This window comes from Sitophilus oryzae, unplaced genomic scaffold (genome assembly GCF_002938485.1).
Source record: "Sitophilus oryzae breed Bouriz unplaced genomic scaffold, Soryzae_2.0 scaffold_810_pilon_pilon, whole genome shotgun sequence".
In the NCBI taxonomy this organism is placed as follows: Eukaryota; Metazoa; Arthropoda; class Insecta; order Coleoptera; family Curculionidae; genus Sitophilus; species Sitophilus oryzae.
In genome coordinates this window covers 4,505,762-4,525,088 of record NW_022147429.1, presented here as the reverse complement: position 1 = coordinate 4,525,088, position 19,327 = coordinate 4,505,762, and the positions used below count along the sequence as shown (strand labels likewise).

At 30.2% G+C, this 19,327-nt stretch overlaps 1 protein-coding gene across 3 annotated transcripts in view; it reads right to left on the bottom strand.

Moving 5' to 3' along the window:
- Positions 1-7,064, bottom strand: part of LOC115889109 (glutamate decarboxylase) — an 85,865-nt gene extending 78,801 nt beyond the window's left edge. The window contains exon 1 of one of the 3 annotated variants that reach the window (XM_030909039.1): positions 6,825-7,064. In XM_030909039.1, the coding sequence (XP_030764899.1) occupies positions 6,825-6,885 (61 nt within the window). In that variant the 5' untranslated portion in view covers positions 6,886-7,064. The remainder of the gene's footprint in view (positions 1-6,824) is intronic. The other 2 variants (XM_030909038.1, XM_030909040.1) reach the window with 2 other exon arrangements.
- Between the last annotated feature and the right edge of the window lie 12,263 nt (positions 7,065-19,327).

Sequence of the window (19,327 nt, the reverse complement as noted above, 5' to 3'; positions counted from 1 at the left end):
AATAAAAGTGTATTTTCTATGAGATACAAAGTAACTATTAAACACAAAATAAACTATAAATTCTAATTTTTAACTACTAAGTATCAAAAATATTACATAATAAGGAACAGATTCACAAAATATAGATTTTTTATTTCTTAAATTGATCAACAAACAAAGCTTTTAGGTTATGTTTTCACTGTTATTTAAAAAAACTACATTAGTTACATAAACTACACATTTACTACTCGACATTTAAAAACTACTTGTGACATGTAGTTTATTAATTACTACGTGTAGTTTAACAACTCTGGCCCTAACCATAGAGTAAAGCTGTAACTATGGTAATATCAGAGATTAAGAAATTATATAGTGGGAAAAACAGGCAGTTCTAAAAAGTTTTCAAAAAATATACAGGGAAATTTAAAAGAAAATGCACGATTTTCAATAACATTTTTTTGCGAAAAAAAACTCGTGTTCCTGGGGTCGAAATACCACCCCTGAAAATATTTGCACTTATTTAAGACTCACCCTGTATATCGAGAAACTATGGTTTCGCTCGTTGAATTTGACATTTTATGTCAGTTTAATAATATATTTTCGCACTTTTGTACCTAGTCATAAAAGTGATTTACTTTTATGTCTAGCTATAGGCGTTAAAATGGATCTTCTAATTGTCATCACGTCGTAAAAATTAATACTTTTGTGACGTTTGAAAAAAATACTTTTATATTTTGTTATACTTTTAGTAATTGTATTTGTGAATTATTGTTGTAGAAGTTAACTGAACTTCAACTGTTGTTTTACTTAGATTATTTCTTGTTTCCTTATATTTTTAGCAGTAACCTAGTAGGGATTTCCCTAAATTTATAAAACAATATCAATAGAATTGAAATGTTACAGAACCAATGTCTATAAGATGAGCGAGTAGGCAATATAATATATTAAGGAAATGAATACGGTCGATAATCTTTGCATAGTAGGCCCAAGTCTATGTGAGTATCGCGATCGCCTGCTGTGCAGTTGTTGGCAAAAGTGTTGTGTGCATATGCAAATGCTTTCCCACTATGCAAACACTGCAGTCTTCTGATAATTCCAAATTAATCCTAATCTACACACCTATTTGTTATTTATACTTAAGAAACATACAGGGTATCCCAATATTTCGTGGACATAGAACTACTACGTATTTTTGGAATCAAAATAAGTTCATTGGACACAATTTACCTCTATACAAAAGTGCTTCGTTTGTCCGCTAGAGGGCATCAAACTTCAAAAAAATAAACACATTTTTTCACTGGAATTTTAAGAAACGTTATACTGATTTGAATGAGATTTTGAGTGTTCATATGTTGCTAAATGCTTTAACATTTGACTTTCACAAAAATAAAAAAATATGGGATTTGGAAAAAAAATATGTCGTCGGTGGAAAATATGTATTCTAAAATTTATGTAGGGGTTTGCTTAGGCAGTTAGTTGACAATTTTGTGAAAGTCAAATGTTAAAGAACTTAGCAAAACATAGTCACCCAAAATCTCGTTCAAATCGGAATAACGATTTTTAAAATACCTGAAAAATTTGTTTATTTTTTTAAAATTGCCCTCTAGTGGACAAACCAATCACTTTTGTATAAAGGTAAATTGTAGCCAATGAACTTATTTTGATTTCAAAAATACATAGTAGTGCTATGTCCACTGAATATTGGGACACCCAGTATATAGAAACAAACTAACATTTTTATTAGCAATTAGTTAAAAGACAAACATATTAATATAGAAATTGTATTTATTGCCAGTTTTTTGAAGGGCACCCTAAATCACAAATATAGAAAACATAATTTAGATAAAAGTCCACAAACTGCCGGAAAAAAATTATATATTGTATTCAAAGTCGACTAGTCTTTTTTTAAATTTATTTCTTGGCAAATATACAATAATTATAAAATTATATTTTATCTAGAAATATCATGTAGTATGTGATGTATTTTTTAAATAAACTAAGTGAATGCTCAAATAGATATCAAATGTTAAAAATATGTTTCCAAAAATTAAAAACGATGTGTACTTCTTTTATTCTCCCTGGACTTTGTAATTAAAATGCTGGTACTTGGACGAGTAATAGAAAAACAACAGATTCGCTCAAGCGAGTTTAGCTGAGAAATGCTGGAGTTTCCCTTTGGATTATTGTTTGGGAGTCGCACAGAATTTTGCTTGCTTTGATTTTCAAAAGAACAAAGCCTATAGAGCCTTTTGATAACCAACCTTTATATGCATTTAAGAAATTTTAACGCGAACAGTTAAAAGTTTTTTTCTAATATTCAAATTAGACTTAATCTAGTTTTTTTGAAAAACAATTTTCGAAAATAATTTTTTATGAATAAATATATAATATGTGTGTAAATGATTTAGATGTCTGGAACCATTTGACTTTTTTCTATTTGAATTGATTTGAATCTTAATTTTTGACATTTTTTATGACAATTTTTAATAAATTACATATAAAGGTCGTTCCAACTAGCGTTCCAACAGAAATTATCGATTGTCACATCAAAGCCTAGATTGGCCTAGATCATATATACTTGCGTGGATAAATCAACGCCATAAGTTTAGCATTAAAAAATATGTCCCCAACATCACGACATGCCATTTTCAAACCTTCTTTATTGCACTTATGAAACGTTCAATAGGTTTGTCTTCCTTGAGGACCTTACTTTGCGCATGCGCAGTAAAAGTTGCACGTATTTCCAAAATAATCACAATTTTATACGGTTTAGAAAGTACCTACAAATTATACATTGTTATGGAAACCAACTTTTCAATGTCATCATATTGTCATAATCATACGTCATAATCTTATTTCCATTGTGTAATGACGCTTGTTTTTTGCGTTTTTTAATTTAAAAATTGTATTAATTACTCTTTTATCGACCGCTTTTATATAGCCAAGTATGCAAGTGTGTTCAGTGAGAAGTTAATTTTAAGTTTGTGCAATTATATTTCTATTTTTTTTTTCGTTAGAGTTTCTAACTACTCGCAAAAATGACTAGAAAGTGTTTAATGTGTGAAAGTTCTAATACAAAGGTCCCCGAATTATCTTTTCATAAGGAAGTAAAGTATTTAGTTGTTCTTTTATTTATAATAAGCCACATGCATACTTTCTGGTTAGATTTTCTAAGAATATTGATATTCGTACGGTGTGGCTAAATGTATTTTTTATATAATTTAACTTTTGTGACAGTAAACATTGAATTTATTCTTCAAATATAAACATTTTACAAATTGAATGTTTAAAATAAATGTTCAAATTTGGCGCGCGGACGATAGGTTCTCGACAAGGATAGAGTAGAAGCACCGCGTGTGCAATTAAGAAAGAAGATAAATGGAAGTCGTTGATATGTTTGCGACAGTTTCCATAGCCATAGTGATTTACTTATCCACCTAAGTATATATGATCTGGGCATCAAAGACACCAAATAGCGGGCGTATTTTGACATTAAAATTGTTGCTAACATACTTAAGCTAAAAATAAAAACAAACAGCTGATCGTATAGAAAAAATCGTATAGAACATGAAACATAGGAAATCCCATGCAAATTTTAAACTGTCCAAATATTGGCTCACCAATGGATTTTACAGCGAAGTCGTACATAGGTTTTTTAACGGTCTAGGTATGCTGAATACACATGCCAAATTTGAACAATTTTGGTTAAGCCGTTTTTAACTAATTTAAGAAAAACTGCATCTATTTTATAATTAAAACTGAACAGGGAACAATGGAAAATCAGACAAATTGAAACATATCTTATTAAGCTGTCAACTTATTATTTCAATCACTTTGCTTGGCATTTGAACCAGTTTAAAATTATAAAAATGCATTTCGGGGACATTAACCGTAGATACTATAACGAAGTAATATAGAGATATATATATATATATATATATATATATATATATATATATATATATATATATATATATATATATATATATATATATATATATTGAATCCGCATGTCAGATTTGAACAATTCTGAGCAATCCGATATCAAGTAAATTCAAGAAAAACATCTTCTATTTTTAAATTAAAATGAACAGATAACAATGCAAAACCAGTCAAATGTCAACATACCTTAAGTTGTCAACCTGTGATTTTATCATTGTCAAATACAATTTGTTGTGATCTCTATATTACTTCGTTATAGTATCTACGGTTAATGTCCCCGAAATGCATTTTTATAATTTTAAACTGGTTCAAATGCCAAGCAAAGTGATTGAAATAATAAGTTGACAGCTTAATAAGATATGTTTCAATTTGTCTGATTTTCCATTGTTCCCTGTTCAGTTTTATATATATATATATATATATATATATATATATATATATATATATATATATATATATATATATATATATATATATATATATATATATATATATATATATATATATATATATATATATATATATATATATATATATATATATATATATATATATATATATATATATATATATATATATATATATATATATATATATATATATATATATATATATATATATATATATATATATATATATATATATATATATATATATATATATATATATATATATATATATATATATATATATATATATATATATATATATATATATATATATATATATATATATATATATATATATATATATATATATATATATATATATATATATATATATATATATATATATATATATATATATATATATATATACGCAGATCCTTAAATAACTATTACGACTTTATTTATAAGCTGCAAAATTAGTAGGAGAGCCAATATTTGGACAGTTCAAAATTTGCATGGGATTTCCTATGTTTCTAACGACGATGCACCACCCGGTATACAAAATAAACATTTGTCTATAGTCATAGATCTCATAATAAGTACACAATATACTCAAAACTACTAGCTTACATCAGATTTGGCTATATTTATGAAAAAAATTCATGTTTTGTTATCTATCTCAAATATAGTCTGTCTAGCAGAAAATAACCATAAAAAGACTTGTTTTCATGTGTTTAAAAAGTTAAAACTGTTTTAAAGATTATCCGAATTTCGGACATTTTAAATCTTACAGCTAGCTTCACAGAGTTAACCAATAAATTTGCAGAATAATAATACAGGGTGGTCCGAACTGTATTCCGGAAACTTCGGCAGCATATTCTGCAGATAAAAATAATTAAAAAAGTTCGTATAAATGTATGTCCTAAAATGCTTACTTTCGGAGATACAGGGTGTAGAAGTTTCATTTTTATTTCGATGTTTTCCAAATAATTTCTGAAGTAACGTCAATAATGGGATAAAAATTGGTATCTAGGAGTTTTTTGACATGAGAAATTTGATTTTGGTGTCAATATGACGCCTACTAGTAGAGGGCGCCACCTACATATTTTTTAACTGGATTGAAGACGTCACGACGGTTTTTACGTGAAAAAGGTCTCTTGGTAAAAATCGCTACGAGTAATGGTTTTCGAGATATTTAGAATCGAAATTATCAATACCGGTCATCATTGACATAAATTAACATGTTGACTAAATAGTTATTATACTGAAATCATAAATTTGAAATGTTTTAATGCCAAAAGTTCAACAGAAACTGTTTTATCATCATTTTTTGCAGAAAAATTTATGATTAATTTAAAAAAATAAAATTTTCCTAAATTTATTATTTCAGTGAAATAACTAACTACTCAACGTGTTTATTTTTCGTCAATAATGACATGTATTGACTATTTCCATTCTAAATATCTTAAGAACGGTTGCTCGTAGCGATTTTTACAAAGAGATATTTTTTACGTAAAAAGTCACAGATATGTATATTTTTTCGCTCGGTAGTTTTATACAGGTACGGACAAAAAGTTATTACGCTTCAAACAGTTAAAACACATGTATGTGGCGCCCTCTACTAGTAGGAGCTATCTTGACACCAAAATCAAATTTCTCGTGTCAAAAAACTCCCAGACACCAATTTTCATCCAAATATTGACGTTACTTCAGAAATTATTTAGAAAAAATTGAAATAAAAATGAAACTTCTACACCCAGTATCTCTGAAAGTAATCATTTTGAGACATACATTTATATGTATGTCTTATAGATTTATATGAACTTTTTTACTTATTTTTATCTAAAGAACATGTTGCCGAAGTTTCCGGAATACAGTTCGGACCACCCTGTATATAGATGCATAAAAATGTAAAATTCGTACTTATTAATGTCGGATTCATGAATTCAAGGCTTTACGGATACCCCAAAAAAATAAGAAAATACAATCTACTTTTGAATTAAACTGACAGACATTTTTAGACATTTGTTACTGTAATATATTCTTTCGCTGAACCAACTATACAGATTGTATTTCTTAAAAAAACAAAAATAAAATCATTACTTCCATAAATTATATTGCGGTTACGTCATAAAGGTCATATAAAAGTCATTGCATTGATCAGACGCCATTTTGAAAATGGCGCCTGCCCGTCATTGTTCTATAACTAAAAGACGATCAATACCGGAAATATAACTATATAAATTTAGCAATTTTTTACTGTTTTAACACTAAAGTGACTTTGTTATAGTTTACAAAATTCCACAAGTTCTGAAAATATCTAAACCAACTAAAACTACTTATACTAGCTTACTATTAGAAATCTACAAAAACTAATACTAATAGTCTTTTGTATTGATCCAAGTACCGATTTTGGTGAATCTTTTTGTTATACGACTATTTTAAATGTTTTGGATCGGTACAAAAACTGAGGATTAAAAATAGTATTACTCAAAAGTGAATTAAATCACTTACCATTGAATTTGAGGTGTCCCGTAGCCGGAGCCAGCTTGTAATTGGAAGTGTTGGAGGCCATAACGGAGCACTCTGGACGACTGGATCTGTGGAGTCTGTAGAGCCGGATCTCGAGCACAGCAGTGTATCCAGAAGGTCACGCCGAGGTGACCCAGTTAGGGGGGTGGCGCGCAATCTCGTGACGTCACAGGCAAAGGTGGAGCCGAGCCGCCCTTGGCGTTCGCGGGGGCGGTTGACTGCGCATCGGATAGTTCTGGCTGTGTGTCGGCGTCGGTGGAGGCGGTTATTGAGGGGTACAACAGTTTTGATTGAATTTATGATGATCGAAGGGCTGGAGGAAGAGTTTTTTTTAGTTTGATGTAAAAAAATAGGATGGACGAGATGGCTAAGGCGATGTGGGGGATGGATAAGAAGTTTGGATAAAAATAGCACGAAATGAGTTACCAAAGTATTTAAGTTTTTTCAGAACTTTTTGCAGCTTTTAGATTACAAATTTACTATAATAGTTTCAACATGCATGTACGGCATCTATTATACAGGGTGATTTTCTTAACTTAGAAAATTAAAGTATAAATAACAAAACGTTTTTAAATAATGTCAATAATGTCGCTCAATTAAACTTTGTCGGTGAGACTAACAAGGGAGAACCCGCCTTAATATAGTTTTGTTCCTAAAGTCCTAAATTCCAATAATAACCTGTGCTTTAAGAATATTATTTTCACCACGCCCATCTGTTCCCCACTCGGTTAATATCAGACAGAAAGATAAATTTACAATGCCTCGTTATCAAAATATTTTAGGTAACAAAGAAACACTTTTTCAAAATATAGGGAGTTCTACAGGGTGTCCCCCAAAAAAAGTTACATATCAAAGTTGTGTTCTTTGTAATGGAACACCCTATATATTAATTGATTTTCGGATTCTGGGAGAAAAATAAAGGTGAGTTTTATGACAGAAGTAGGTATATGACTAAAATGTAAGGTTTTTGACATATTTAACATTTTCTAAAAATAAAAAACAATTTTTAAATTACAATAAAAGCTACCTAAATTGGAATTCACCCGGTATAGCCTAATATGTAGTTAAATTAACTATTGTACTTTAAATCAAATTAAAACTTGGTCCAAGAAGTTGTACAGGGAGAGACGAAATTAATCTTTCCAAAAAAATCCTGTATAGGTATTTCGCCACTGCTGCAAGAAAATCTACAAAATAAAATAATTATTTTTTGTAAACACTTCTGCATTAGACCTAAATGGACGCTGCTTGTCAAAAGTTATGTTTACGGTAATACAAATTCTGTTAACCGTAGTTAACCTTTCTAAAAGAGTTTTATCTAACTCTGAAAAATCAGTTTTATCAAAAGGTTTAAATTTTAGCGTAATTAATAAAAAGTTTTCAAAATTAGATTTGGCTTCTACTATTGAAAATATAGCACAAAAATTACCTTTACACGCGGATGAATATCGTGTTAGGTCAAAAATTATTCTAGAAAGACCTATTAAGTTTAAACCTAATATTAATAGAGAAGAAAGGTTAGCTATTAAACATTTAAAAACAGACAAAACAATTAAAATATTACAAGCAGACAAAGGTAATGCTAAGTATTGTAGATTAGACGAATATAGTTAGTTATAGTAGTTATAGATTTAGACGAATATAATAACAAAATTACAGATCTTATAAATAACGGTAGTTACACAAAACTTTCAAAAGACCCAACACCAACTATTGAAAGAAAAATATACAGAACTTTATACAAATACAAACATATATTAACAGACTTACAACGAACATTATTAACACCCCATTACAGTAAACCACCTCATTTATATGGTTTACCGAAAATACACAAACAGGGTATACCTTTTAGACCTATAGTCAGTAGTATAAATTCTCCATGCCATCCGTTAGCAAAATTTTTACTAGACATATTAAATCCGATTGCAAATAACACCGATTCATACATTAAAAACACACCACATTTTATAGAAAAAATCTCAAAAATTAATATAACACCTAACAGTTTAATGGTTAGTTTTGACGTTGTTAGTCTTTTCACTAATGTGCCGGTAGATAAATCACTTAACTTAAAATAGTGATAGATTACAACAAGATACACATTTAATAGATAGAACAAAATTAAACATAGATAGTATTTTGGAATTATTGACACTTTGTGTTAAAACTACTTATTTCCAATTAAATAATGAATTTTTTCAACAAGATTTCGGTATGGCAATGGGATCACCTCTCTCTCCTTTGTTAAGTAATATTTTTATGGAAGATTTTGAAAATAATACAATAAATAGTTTTCAAAAAGCCTGTAATATGGCTGCGTTATGTTGATGATATTTTTGCAATATGGCAACATAACGTTTCTGAAAATAGACATTTTTTGGATTATATAAATTCTCGCGAACCTACCATAAATTTTACTTTAGAAGTAGAGAGAGGTAATCGTTTGCCATTTCTTGATGTTTTAGTGTCAAAGTTTCAAAATAAACTAATTTTAGATGTTTACAGAAAAACCCATAAACACAGATAGATACTTAAATTTCACATCTAATCACAGTATAAGTGTAAAAAAGGTGTTATAAAAAGTTTATATGATAGGGCAAAAATAATATGTACAGACGACATTTCACTAAATAGAGATATAAACCACATAAAAAATATATTAATCAAAAACGACTATCCACCATATTTTATTGACAAAACATTAAACGAAATACAAACCCCAAATCATAGACACAATGATAACAATACACAATATATACAACTTACAATTCCATACATACGAGGCGTTTCGGAAAAAATAAGAAGGATAGGAAAACAATATAACATACGAACATCTTTCAAAACACAAAATACACTTAGATCCATTTTATAACATACTAAACGAATAAATACTGAACAACAAACAAAAAATGTAATATACCAAATACCCTGTGAATGCGATAAATTTTACATTGGTGAAACATCTAGACCCTTAAATGTTAGAATTAAAGAACATATAAAGATTATTTAAGAAAGGGAGATTTTCACAAATCGTTTGACAGATTTGTCAGCATTCTTGGGACACAGGGCACAGAATAAATTTTAATAACGCCAAAATTATAATGAAAGAAGCGATAGCCTCTAAAAGAAAAATAAAAGAGGCTTTTTTAATTCAATCTAATAAAAATAAATGTATTGCTCATGCATCTGTAGATGTTAGATCTGTAGATGTTAGTATGGCAATCGCTTCTTTGATTTTAAAGAACAAGAGATACCTACAACAAGATAAATAAACATAACATACGTAAAATTTAAAAATAATCATACAGAAAGTTTGGGGCTTTTTGGTTTTACCTTATTAAGTAATTGTTATCAGGTAGTAATTGTTAATTTTGAAGTTTAAATATCAAGTTAAAAATGTAATTTTAACAGAACGTCAACGGTTTCTTGTAGACGTATCTAATTTAAAAAAAGTAAAGTGTTCTCGAATAGTTGAATTTAAATATTTTAAATAGTTTTTTTCTTTATTCTTTGTATTTTTTTGCTACGGAACGACAGAAAGAGATAACTTTCCGAAACGTTAAGCATTTTTTTTTGCTTTGTTAGGCAAATTTGTATTACCGTAAACATAACTTCTGACAAGCAGCGTCCGTTTAGATTTAACACAGAAGTGTTTACAAAAAATAATTATTTTATTTTGTAGATTTTCTTGCAGAAGTGGCGAAATACCCATAGAGGATTTTTTTGGAAAGATGAATCCGCCACATAGGTATAGACATTTTTTACGAAATTAATATTGAACATTCGTCACCTTTAAAAGCATGTTACTCTCTTATTTTAAATGGAACACCCAGTATATTATTCTGATATTCAATGGAGAATTCATGTCTCTTACAATGTATGTGTAACTACAATGGTTACTGTAATTAAATATCAGGCTATACAAGGTCAACTAAAATTTAGATAGCTGTTATCGAAATTTAAAATTTACTCTTCATTTTCACAAAATATGAAATATGTCAAAATCCTTATATTTTAGGTATATGCTTCTTTAATAAAACTCACCTTTATTTTCTTCCTAGAATCTGAGAATCAATCAATATATGGGGTGTTCCATTAGAAAAAACACAACTTTGATGTGTAACTTTTTTGGGACACCCTATATAATTCTATATATTTTTATAAAATGCTTTCAATTAACATGTATATGCTGCCAAAATTTCAATTCGATATAGACTACCGTTCTCCTTGGAGCTTCCGCGGCGTATAAAAGGCGCCACCATGTATATTCTTAATATATCTATATTATTATACTATTTGCATAATCATATTGTATAAAGTATTAAAACTGTTCAAATTTAACTGGGTTAAATTTAAGCAGCTGACTGTGATTAGCTAGATTTCGCCCTTAAGAATATATAATTTTAAGTATTATTTATATAATAATTGTAGTTTATATTATGTAAAAAATCATTCTTAGTAAAGACTATTATTATTATTAACATTTAAATTAAATGATTTTCTAAACAGAATTTATTGTAAAATGTATGATCACACTGTTAAAAATGTTTGAAATATGTTTAATTAAATAAGCTAATAAAATATGCATGATATAATGTATATATAATATAGGTACTAGTTCATTTTCCTTACCCCACATGTTGTGTTTTGGATAATAATAACACTATACTCTAAACAGTCTACACGAACAAACACTATAAAATTTGGAATATTAGATTGGATACGTTTTGCAAAAGTACACTGAACTAGAAAAATTACTTCTCATTTGTAATAGGAACAATTTTAAAATTTAGAAATCAAGATAATAAATGGGCATGCCTACGTATGTTCCTTACGTAATTGAAAGCAAGAAACGCCACAGAATATAGAGATACCTCTTCTAGTAATATAAAAAAATAATTTTATATTAACTCTTAATAATAAAAAAAAAATTGCATAACTTTAAAGATGAAAAGTCTCTTCTACGGAAGATGTACCTAAATTCATTTGCACACTTTTCAGTATTTATCGCTTCAGCTTATTCTAACTCTGATATAGGTAGTAGCACATCTTTAGTAGCACAAGACGATCTTCTGAGTTTGAAAGTACCGAAAAATGTACGGCTAATATGTTATGCGGATGATTTGGCGAAACTGGTTTCAGAAAACAGTGAGGATCTTATGGTGCAAAATACAAACAGGACCCTTGCAGAAGTTTTGAAATGGATGGATAACAACTGCCTAAAAGTCGCTCCTACGAAAACGGAAGCAATACTTCTTAATTATAAACGAAAGGTGGAACATATACATTTTAAAATAGGAAATTACCAGATAGTTCCAAAGAAAAATGTCAAATATCTTGGTATTATTACCCTCGATATAGGATTAAAAATGGGAGATCACATTACCTCTGTTTGCCTTAAAGTCCAATTAGTCATAAAAGCACATAGCATTCTGTTACCCAACTTGCGGAGACCAAGTGCATCCAAAAGAAGGGTTCTGACTATGGCAATGCAGTCCATAGTGGCGCCTGCATACAGGCCGAGGCCGCCAATAGACCGAAGCAATGAAAATCAAAAAATTCCGAAAGAGAATAATCCAACTCCAACAAATAATGGGAATCAGGGCGTGCTCAAGGTACCGTACAATATCTGCAGATGCGGCCATTCTTCTGGGAGGCCTGGTCCCACTGCATCTCCTGGCAGCTGAAAACAAACTTCTTTTTGAGAAAAAACTCGGAAACCCGCCTGATGCATTGAGACCCAAACAAGCTAGAAGGGACACCTACATAAATGGCAAATGGAATGGCTTGCTCCAGGAATGGAAACTAAATGGATCAGGAGGCTAATCCCAAAATATGATAAATGGTTTAACAGGGCATGGGAAAAAGCAAACTACTATCTGACTCAGGCCTTGACGGGACATGGGTGCTTCTCTGCGTACCTACATCGGATAGGCAAAAAGACATCTGCGTCATGTGTTTTTTGCAAATATGCGCCGTTGATGATGCAGAACACACAATCTTTTTTTTGCAATAAATGGAAGGAGGAAAGAAAAGCACTTTGTGATGAAATAGGTGATTGTATTACTATGGGAAATATGGTAAGCCTTATGCTTAAAACTAAAAAGAACTGGAATCACATTAATGACTACATTAACGGTGTAATGTCGGAGAAAGAAAAGAATGAGAAAGAAGAGAAGTAAAAATAACGAGGGAAAAAAATTAAATGAAGAAAGTAATACCGGTACTTACTCGCGTAGATGTCCACTGACGGGACCAGTAAGTGTGGCAGGAACAGAGGAGATGGGTTTAGTCGGTCGGTTACCTCCCAGAGTGGGGGCGCCAACCCAACACTATCCAGGCACATCAAACCCAGACCGCCTTATGAGGCAAAGCCTGGATGTTTGCTAACAGATTCCTATATAAACCGCTTTAAAAAAATAAAAAACGTAGCATATCTTTATGTTATTCAACTAATATTAGTACTCCTCCTATTATTATTACTCCTCGAACTCCCAGTAGATATGACATATCAAGAATGGACAAATTTGAGAAAACCTCACCGTAGTATTGAGCAATAAAAAGGATTGGAATAGAGAAACGTTTGTTCAGCAGTTAAAAGACCATACCATAACGTGGTATACTGATGCTTCCAAAATCAATTCAGGGACAGGGATAGGAGTATATGGGCCGAAAACTAAATAACCCAAACCCAAATCCATAGCATCCTGTCGGGTAGAAATAGAAATATAAGCTATCGAAAAATGCGTACAACCAAAGATTATTGAAAAATCATAAGGTAGAATTATCTTTCGTACATCTTATCTTAGACAAGAACTATCGAAAACAAGAAATAGCCATTTTATCCGATAGTCAAGCAGTATTAAAAGCGATCAACTCAATAACCATCAATTCGAAGTTGGTCAAAGAATGACTAGAGAAGCTGAACAAATTAGGCAAAGATAACAACAAAGTCCTCTTCTGGGTGCCAGTTCACCAAGGGATAGAAGGCAATGAAAAAGCAAACGATCTAGCCAGAAAAGGAGCGAACACCACTAACTAAACTAGAATTGTTCTGCTTCCCAAGTGAAAAGCACCTTAAAGGTTGATTCTCACTATACCTTCCTTTTCCATTCCATATCCGTTCCGTATTAGTATTGAAAATACTTCTGGCCGCGTTTATATGGGACCCATCTTTGAAAAAACGATATGCTAGAGCCGCATGGGTTCGATAACCTGCCTGTCAACACGTCGATAGTTTAGCCGGCGTTATAGGAATATGGAAAAGGGAAGGTCGTTCGAAGGCCGAAATGAGGTAGAGGTCGTAAATAAAATGAACCATAATGTTAAAATACGCTTCGAAGTTTTAAAAGTGTTGAAAATTGATTAAAATCTGTTAGGTTTAAGATATTGGTGAGTACTTTTTGAGTTTTAAGTCAAGTATGTAGGTGAGAAAAATGTAATTTATTCGATTGTATAAGCCGTGAAGCTAATAGGGTGTGTGTTATTATATTTCATGAATATTTCATTTTATTTTGTTCGTAACTGTGAGTCTTGTAAGCTCACACTGTATTCGTAAACAATAAGATATTATCATTATTATGGTACTTAGGCTTAATTTTATATGTATGTATATAATTTTGTATTCTCTGTTTAATGTATTTGTACACAATTTTTTATATATTTCTTAATTATCATATTATTTAACAGTATCAAAAGTAACGTTGCCTCCCATTTTTATACACGGCGGTAAAGTTTTCAGGAAAATCAGTTTTTTTTATAATAACACTGATACTATTTTATATATCTTTATAAAATTTAGTACACGTCTTCCATGTATCAAGATGTATTTTTTTATATAAAAACAGTTCTGTAATTTTTATTTCAGTTGCGTCCTTACGGGATTGGGTTAGTTAATTAAATTTGATTTCTTGATTTTCTTAAGAGTTTAATAGCGAAGTGCTTTAGACTTTAAATCGATACATATGATAATATTCTTTTTTCTCCGAAATTATGGAATTGTCTAGTTCTAAAATGTATTGATTTTAGTATACTTTAGCTGTTATTAATATAAGTTAAAAAGACGCTAACTTGCATTTTTTAATTGATTAGCAATTTTTTTGATTTTATCCAGCGTGTAAGCTGCCAATGCACATGTCATATTTTGCACCCATACCTCATATTTGTATTTTACCACATTTTAAATTTATATGTATGCATGTATGTTATTTTTGATTGTAATGTAATATTTGCTAAACTTTCTATCACGTTTTATGTATTTGTATATCATTTTTTATATCTCCCGTAATTTTCACATTATTTTACAGTCGACATCAAAAATAATGTTGCCTCTGCACTTTGACGTAATATACGTATAAGTATTTGTTAAAACAATACTCGCCTATTTTATAAACATAATTACTTGAAAAAAAGATACCTATTTGGCTTATTTAGGTATATCCACTAATTTACTTGCACTTCGAAGTAAAATTCATTTTCGAAATACAAGACGTTTTTGAAAATGAAAATGTCTAAGCACCTCTCGTATCCCAACGATCTCATAACTTATCGAAAAGGTAAAAACTAATGGTCGTGTAAATTTTGAAGCTATTGAATTATGCTAGAACTGCTTTTAGTTCTCCTTTGTGGCTTTATAAAAATAATATTTTTACGTATTTTTACTTTTAAATTATAATTGACAACGACAAACCATAGCCTATGTTAGTCTTTGCAGTATAACTTAATTCAAAATTGGTCGCAAATTTCCTTAATTAACCTAGCATAAGTCGTAATACAGATTATATCAGTGTAGGAGTAATCAGATCGAAAGTCATAAGTTGAATCGGATATAAAATGCAAATATAATATATAAATATAAAATCCAATAGTTCACGTGATGACTCGAATCAAGTGGTCTGTGGTTACCTTTTAAAAAATGGCGGATAAGCGAAACGGTTCATCATTCATTAACTGAATCTTCGTTAAAAAAAATCTTAAATACTACAGAAGATGAAAAAAAAAAGCTAGAAAACTTAAATTAAACGTCGAACGTTGTCGAGCCTATAGAAATCACAAGAAAATTGCTAAAGTTTTATCAGTAACTACAATTGGTACTTCTTCTTCGACCTTGGAAGATTTTGAAGGACCATCAGATACAACAGGAAATATAAATCAGAAAGGTAAGTAATAATACCTAATATGAATATGGTTAATAAATATTACCGTGACTTACCACTGGTGTATATACGGATATGGAAAACGTCTCGGAGAGCCAAGATAATAAAAATGATTTTCAAAAGAAATAAGAAGTTTCTTATTCGCAGCATTTCAAAAATATTTTATGACAGGCCTCTGGCCAGGCACACATGTCATAGATATTAAAACTGAGGGGCTTAGAATCCTAATCCGGCGTCCGTTTGTCGTTCATCGTTCCGTCAAACCAGTAAAATTGAAATATTATCTGTCATTTTTGAAATAAACCAATAAAACTGGTTAAAAACAACAAGAGACTACGCATGACGGATTTATATTTAAACCCATCCATAGCTAACTTAAAAAATGTTGGAAACTTTTTTTAGTAAAATAAATAGATTGGTATGGGATGTCATCTGCTTTTCTTGTCATCGTCTGTCTTACCTGAGAAAAAAAAACAGAGTATACATGTATACATCGATAATCTAATCAAACTGGTAGTTTCGACCTTTAAACCGATATTAATTATTATTACGTTTACTTTCTTATTTTTCAGAATTAATATTAAAAAATTATAGGTACCTACCGTTAAAATCAGACATTTTGTTTCAGATTTATATTTAATTAATAAAGTCCAATGCAAGAAATAACATAATGAAACCACCATCACTAAGTGTCAAGATTTTATATTTATGGTTATTACTTTAGAAAAATAATAAAAACTTTTTGTGACCAAATTTTATATTTTACATTAATTTTTATTAATGTAATTTATTTTTGCTGCTTACCGCCACAACCTTACATTGCATGGTTTCTGTAACCAAGAAATAAATATCACAGTTCAGTAGTAAACATTATAAAGGTGACCGTAAAGTATCGAATAAGTTCATTTAAAATTAAGGGGTGTGTAAAAAAAGTTTTTTTCTTCGACAACCGCCGACTTGTGTCTGGTATTTTCAATACGCCTATGATGGTTGCGCATGTTGCAAAATCTGTGAATTTTTTTTATTGTATTGACGCTATACGTAAGCTTTCGTTCCGTATCAGTTCCATACTTTTTATTGTACAATTTATATCATTACGAAAGTTTTATTTTAGAATTTTGTATCTTTTGAAAAAGGTAATAGATTTAATTAAGAGGTGAAAGAATAAATAAATTGTAGCATTTTATTTAAAATTCACATAATTTATATAAAGGTACAGAATTATTTGTTTAAATAATTCAAGTTTAAGTTCTATCACGGAGATGGCGTACTGAGTATTGTTATTATCTTTTATTTTTTCTTCAAGTTTATTTCTGGCGAGATATTTGAGTCCGGTCGAATTTTATTCGTCACTTTATATCTGACGGTGTATAGTCATACCTCGTGCCTACCTTCCCTCGCCATATTGGTGGCTAAAGGCTGAACCCGATAGAGCTATCAGCGTTTGTTGGCATTTTGCCAATTTAAAACCCTCTGAGTAGAGGTAAGACTCTTAATTTAAACGTAACGTTGAGTAACGTTTCCTAATAGGTACCTTTCTTTTCTTTCTATAGGATTTTAGTTTACGGCAGAATTTTATTGTAAGGCATTTTATGGTGGCTTTATTTTCTGGTGCCATTTTGTCTTTTTTGTACTTGACGTTTGGTCCACGTTTTGTCCCTACATTTCACACCGGAAATAACGGAGGAATTTCCTGAATTCACACAAGTTTTCGATCTTGTCTGTCCAGAAACATCTTATACCACCATCCAGTTCCGGTAGACCACAACCAGCTTGTGACCAGAACAGGCCAGATCATTTGATTTTATATCTATATAATTTAAATTCATTTGAATTCATTAAGCCCTTCATATTATATATTTAATTACTTAAGAATTTCAATTTGATAAATTTTACACGTTATCCATATTTCTGATATTCACATAGTACGTTTTTTTGAATATAAAAAATCCCTACATTTTGGTACCAAGATCGCCAGACTTTATGCGGAATAATTAGTAAAATTATAATATTCAGAAGCGTGCAGATTTAAACTACCATTAATAAGAGTGATCTATTTTGACATACAATTTACCAACTAATATTTTCAAACATCGAATTTGTCATATTCTTACTTAATTCTATTTTACATTCAATTATTAATTATACTTAGTTATTAGTTTCATTTGTGTAATTCCTAAAATAAGTAATACCTATATTCTGAGTTGATTTCTCAGTTTTCAACATAGAAGTTTTCGGAAATAAATGGAAAACTGAGTGGCGCCCAGTATCTTATAAAGACGTAAGTATCACAGTTTAATTTTCACTAGCTTACGACCCATTGCTCACCGGCGAACAGCTCCGTCGCATAGTGTTAGTTGTATTAATATTTTTCCAAAGGAAAATTCTTATAAAAAAACATTCCATCTTTTTTTATAACTTCTAATGCTACAAAATATCAGCAAAATGTTAAGAGGGCTGGCACAAATGTAAGAACTTGACAACACTGTTTCCGATACGCTTCAGTCCGTCCGCAGAAAAATGTATGGAATGGAAGTGAAACGGAACGGATAGTGTGCATTGTCTTATTCATTTACATGATAAAATATTTTATGTAAACGGAAGGGAGCTGATACGGAAGATATAGTGAGAATAAACCTTAAAGCGGAACTCAAGAACATGAAATACTCCATCCGTAACCTGGAATAGAAATCCTCCAACGGTCTAAGACACCCGAAGAAATTTTTCAGTACTTACCATAGAGAAAAATCAAAGATTTTGCTTGATTTAAGTAAGAATAACCTTCGGGTTGTCACGGGGTTTTTAACAGAACATTGTCTCCTCAACGAACACTTCAGTAGATTGGTAAGAAGGTAAGAAACAACGGCCAATGCAGATTCTGGGGAAAATTGGAAAACACCAGAACACCTCATGTTCCTGAAATGTCCAGTCGAAATGACAACCATTCGTGCTATAAACTTTGGTACGATTGATATCGGAGATGAAGAACTAACCTCCGTAAGACCGTTTTAGATATTAGTTTTTATGAAAGCCCTGAGAGTGTAGGATGAGTAGGAGGGGGCTATTCATTCTACATTCTACAAGATGTAAAATCAGATGACGTTAGTCTTTTAATAGCATACTACAATCATATAGATATATCGATTGCAATTTGATAAAATATCACTACTACAATCATAATATTGATATACTTTTACAGGAATGTATTTAAATTGTTTTTCCTAATATACAAGTGTATTAATTATCTATCAATGCTTTTATGATAATGGATTATCAATTTATACTGTTTGGGAAAAACTATATAAATGTTATTTCTCACAGAGGTCT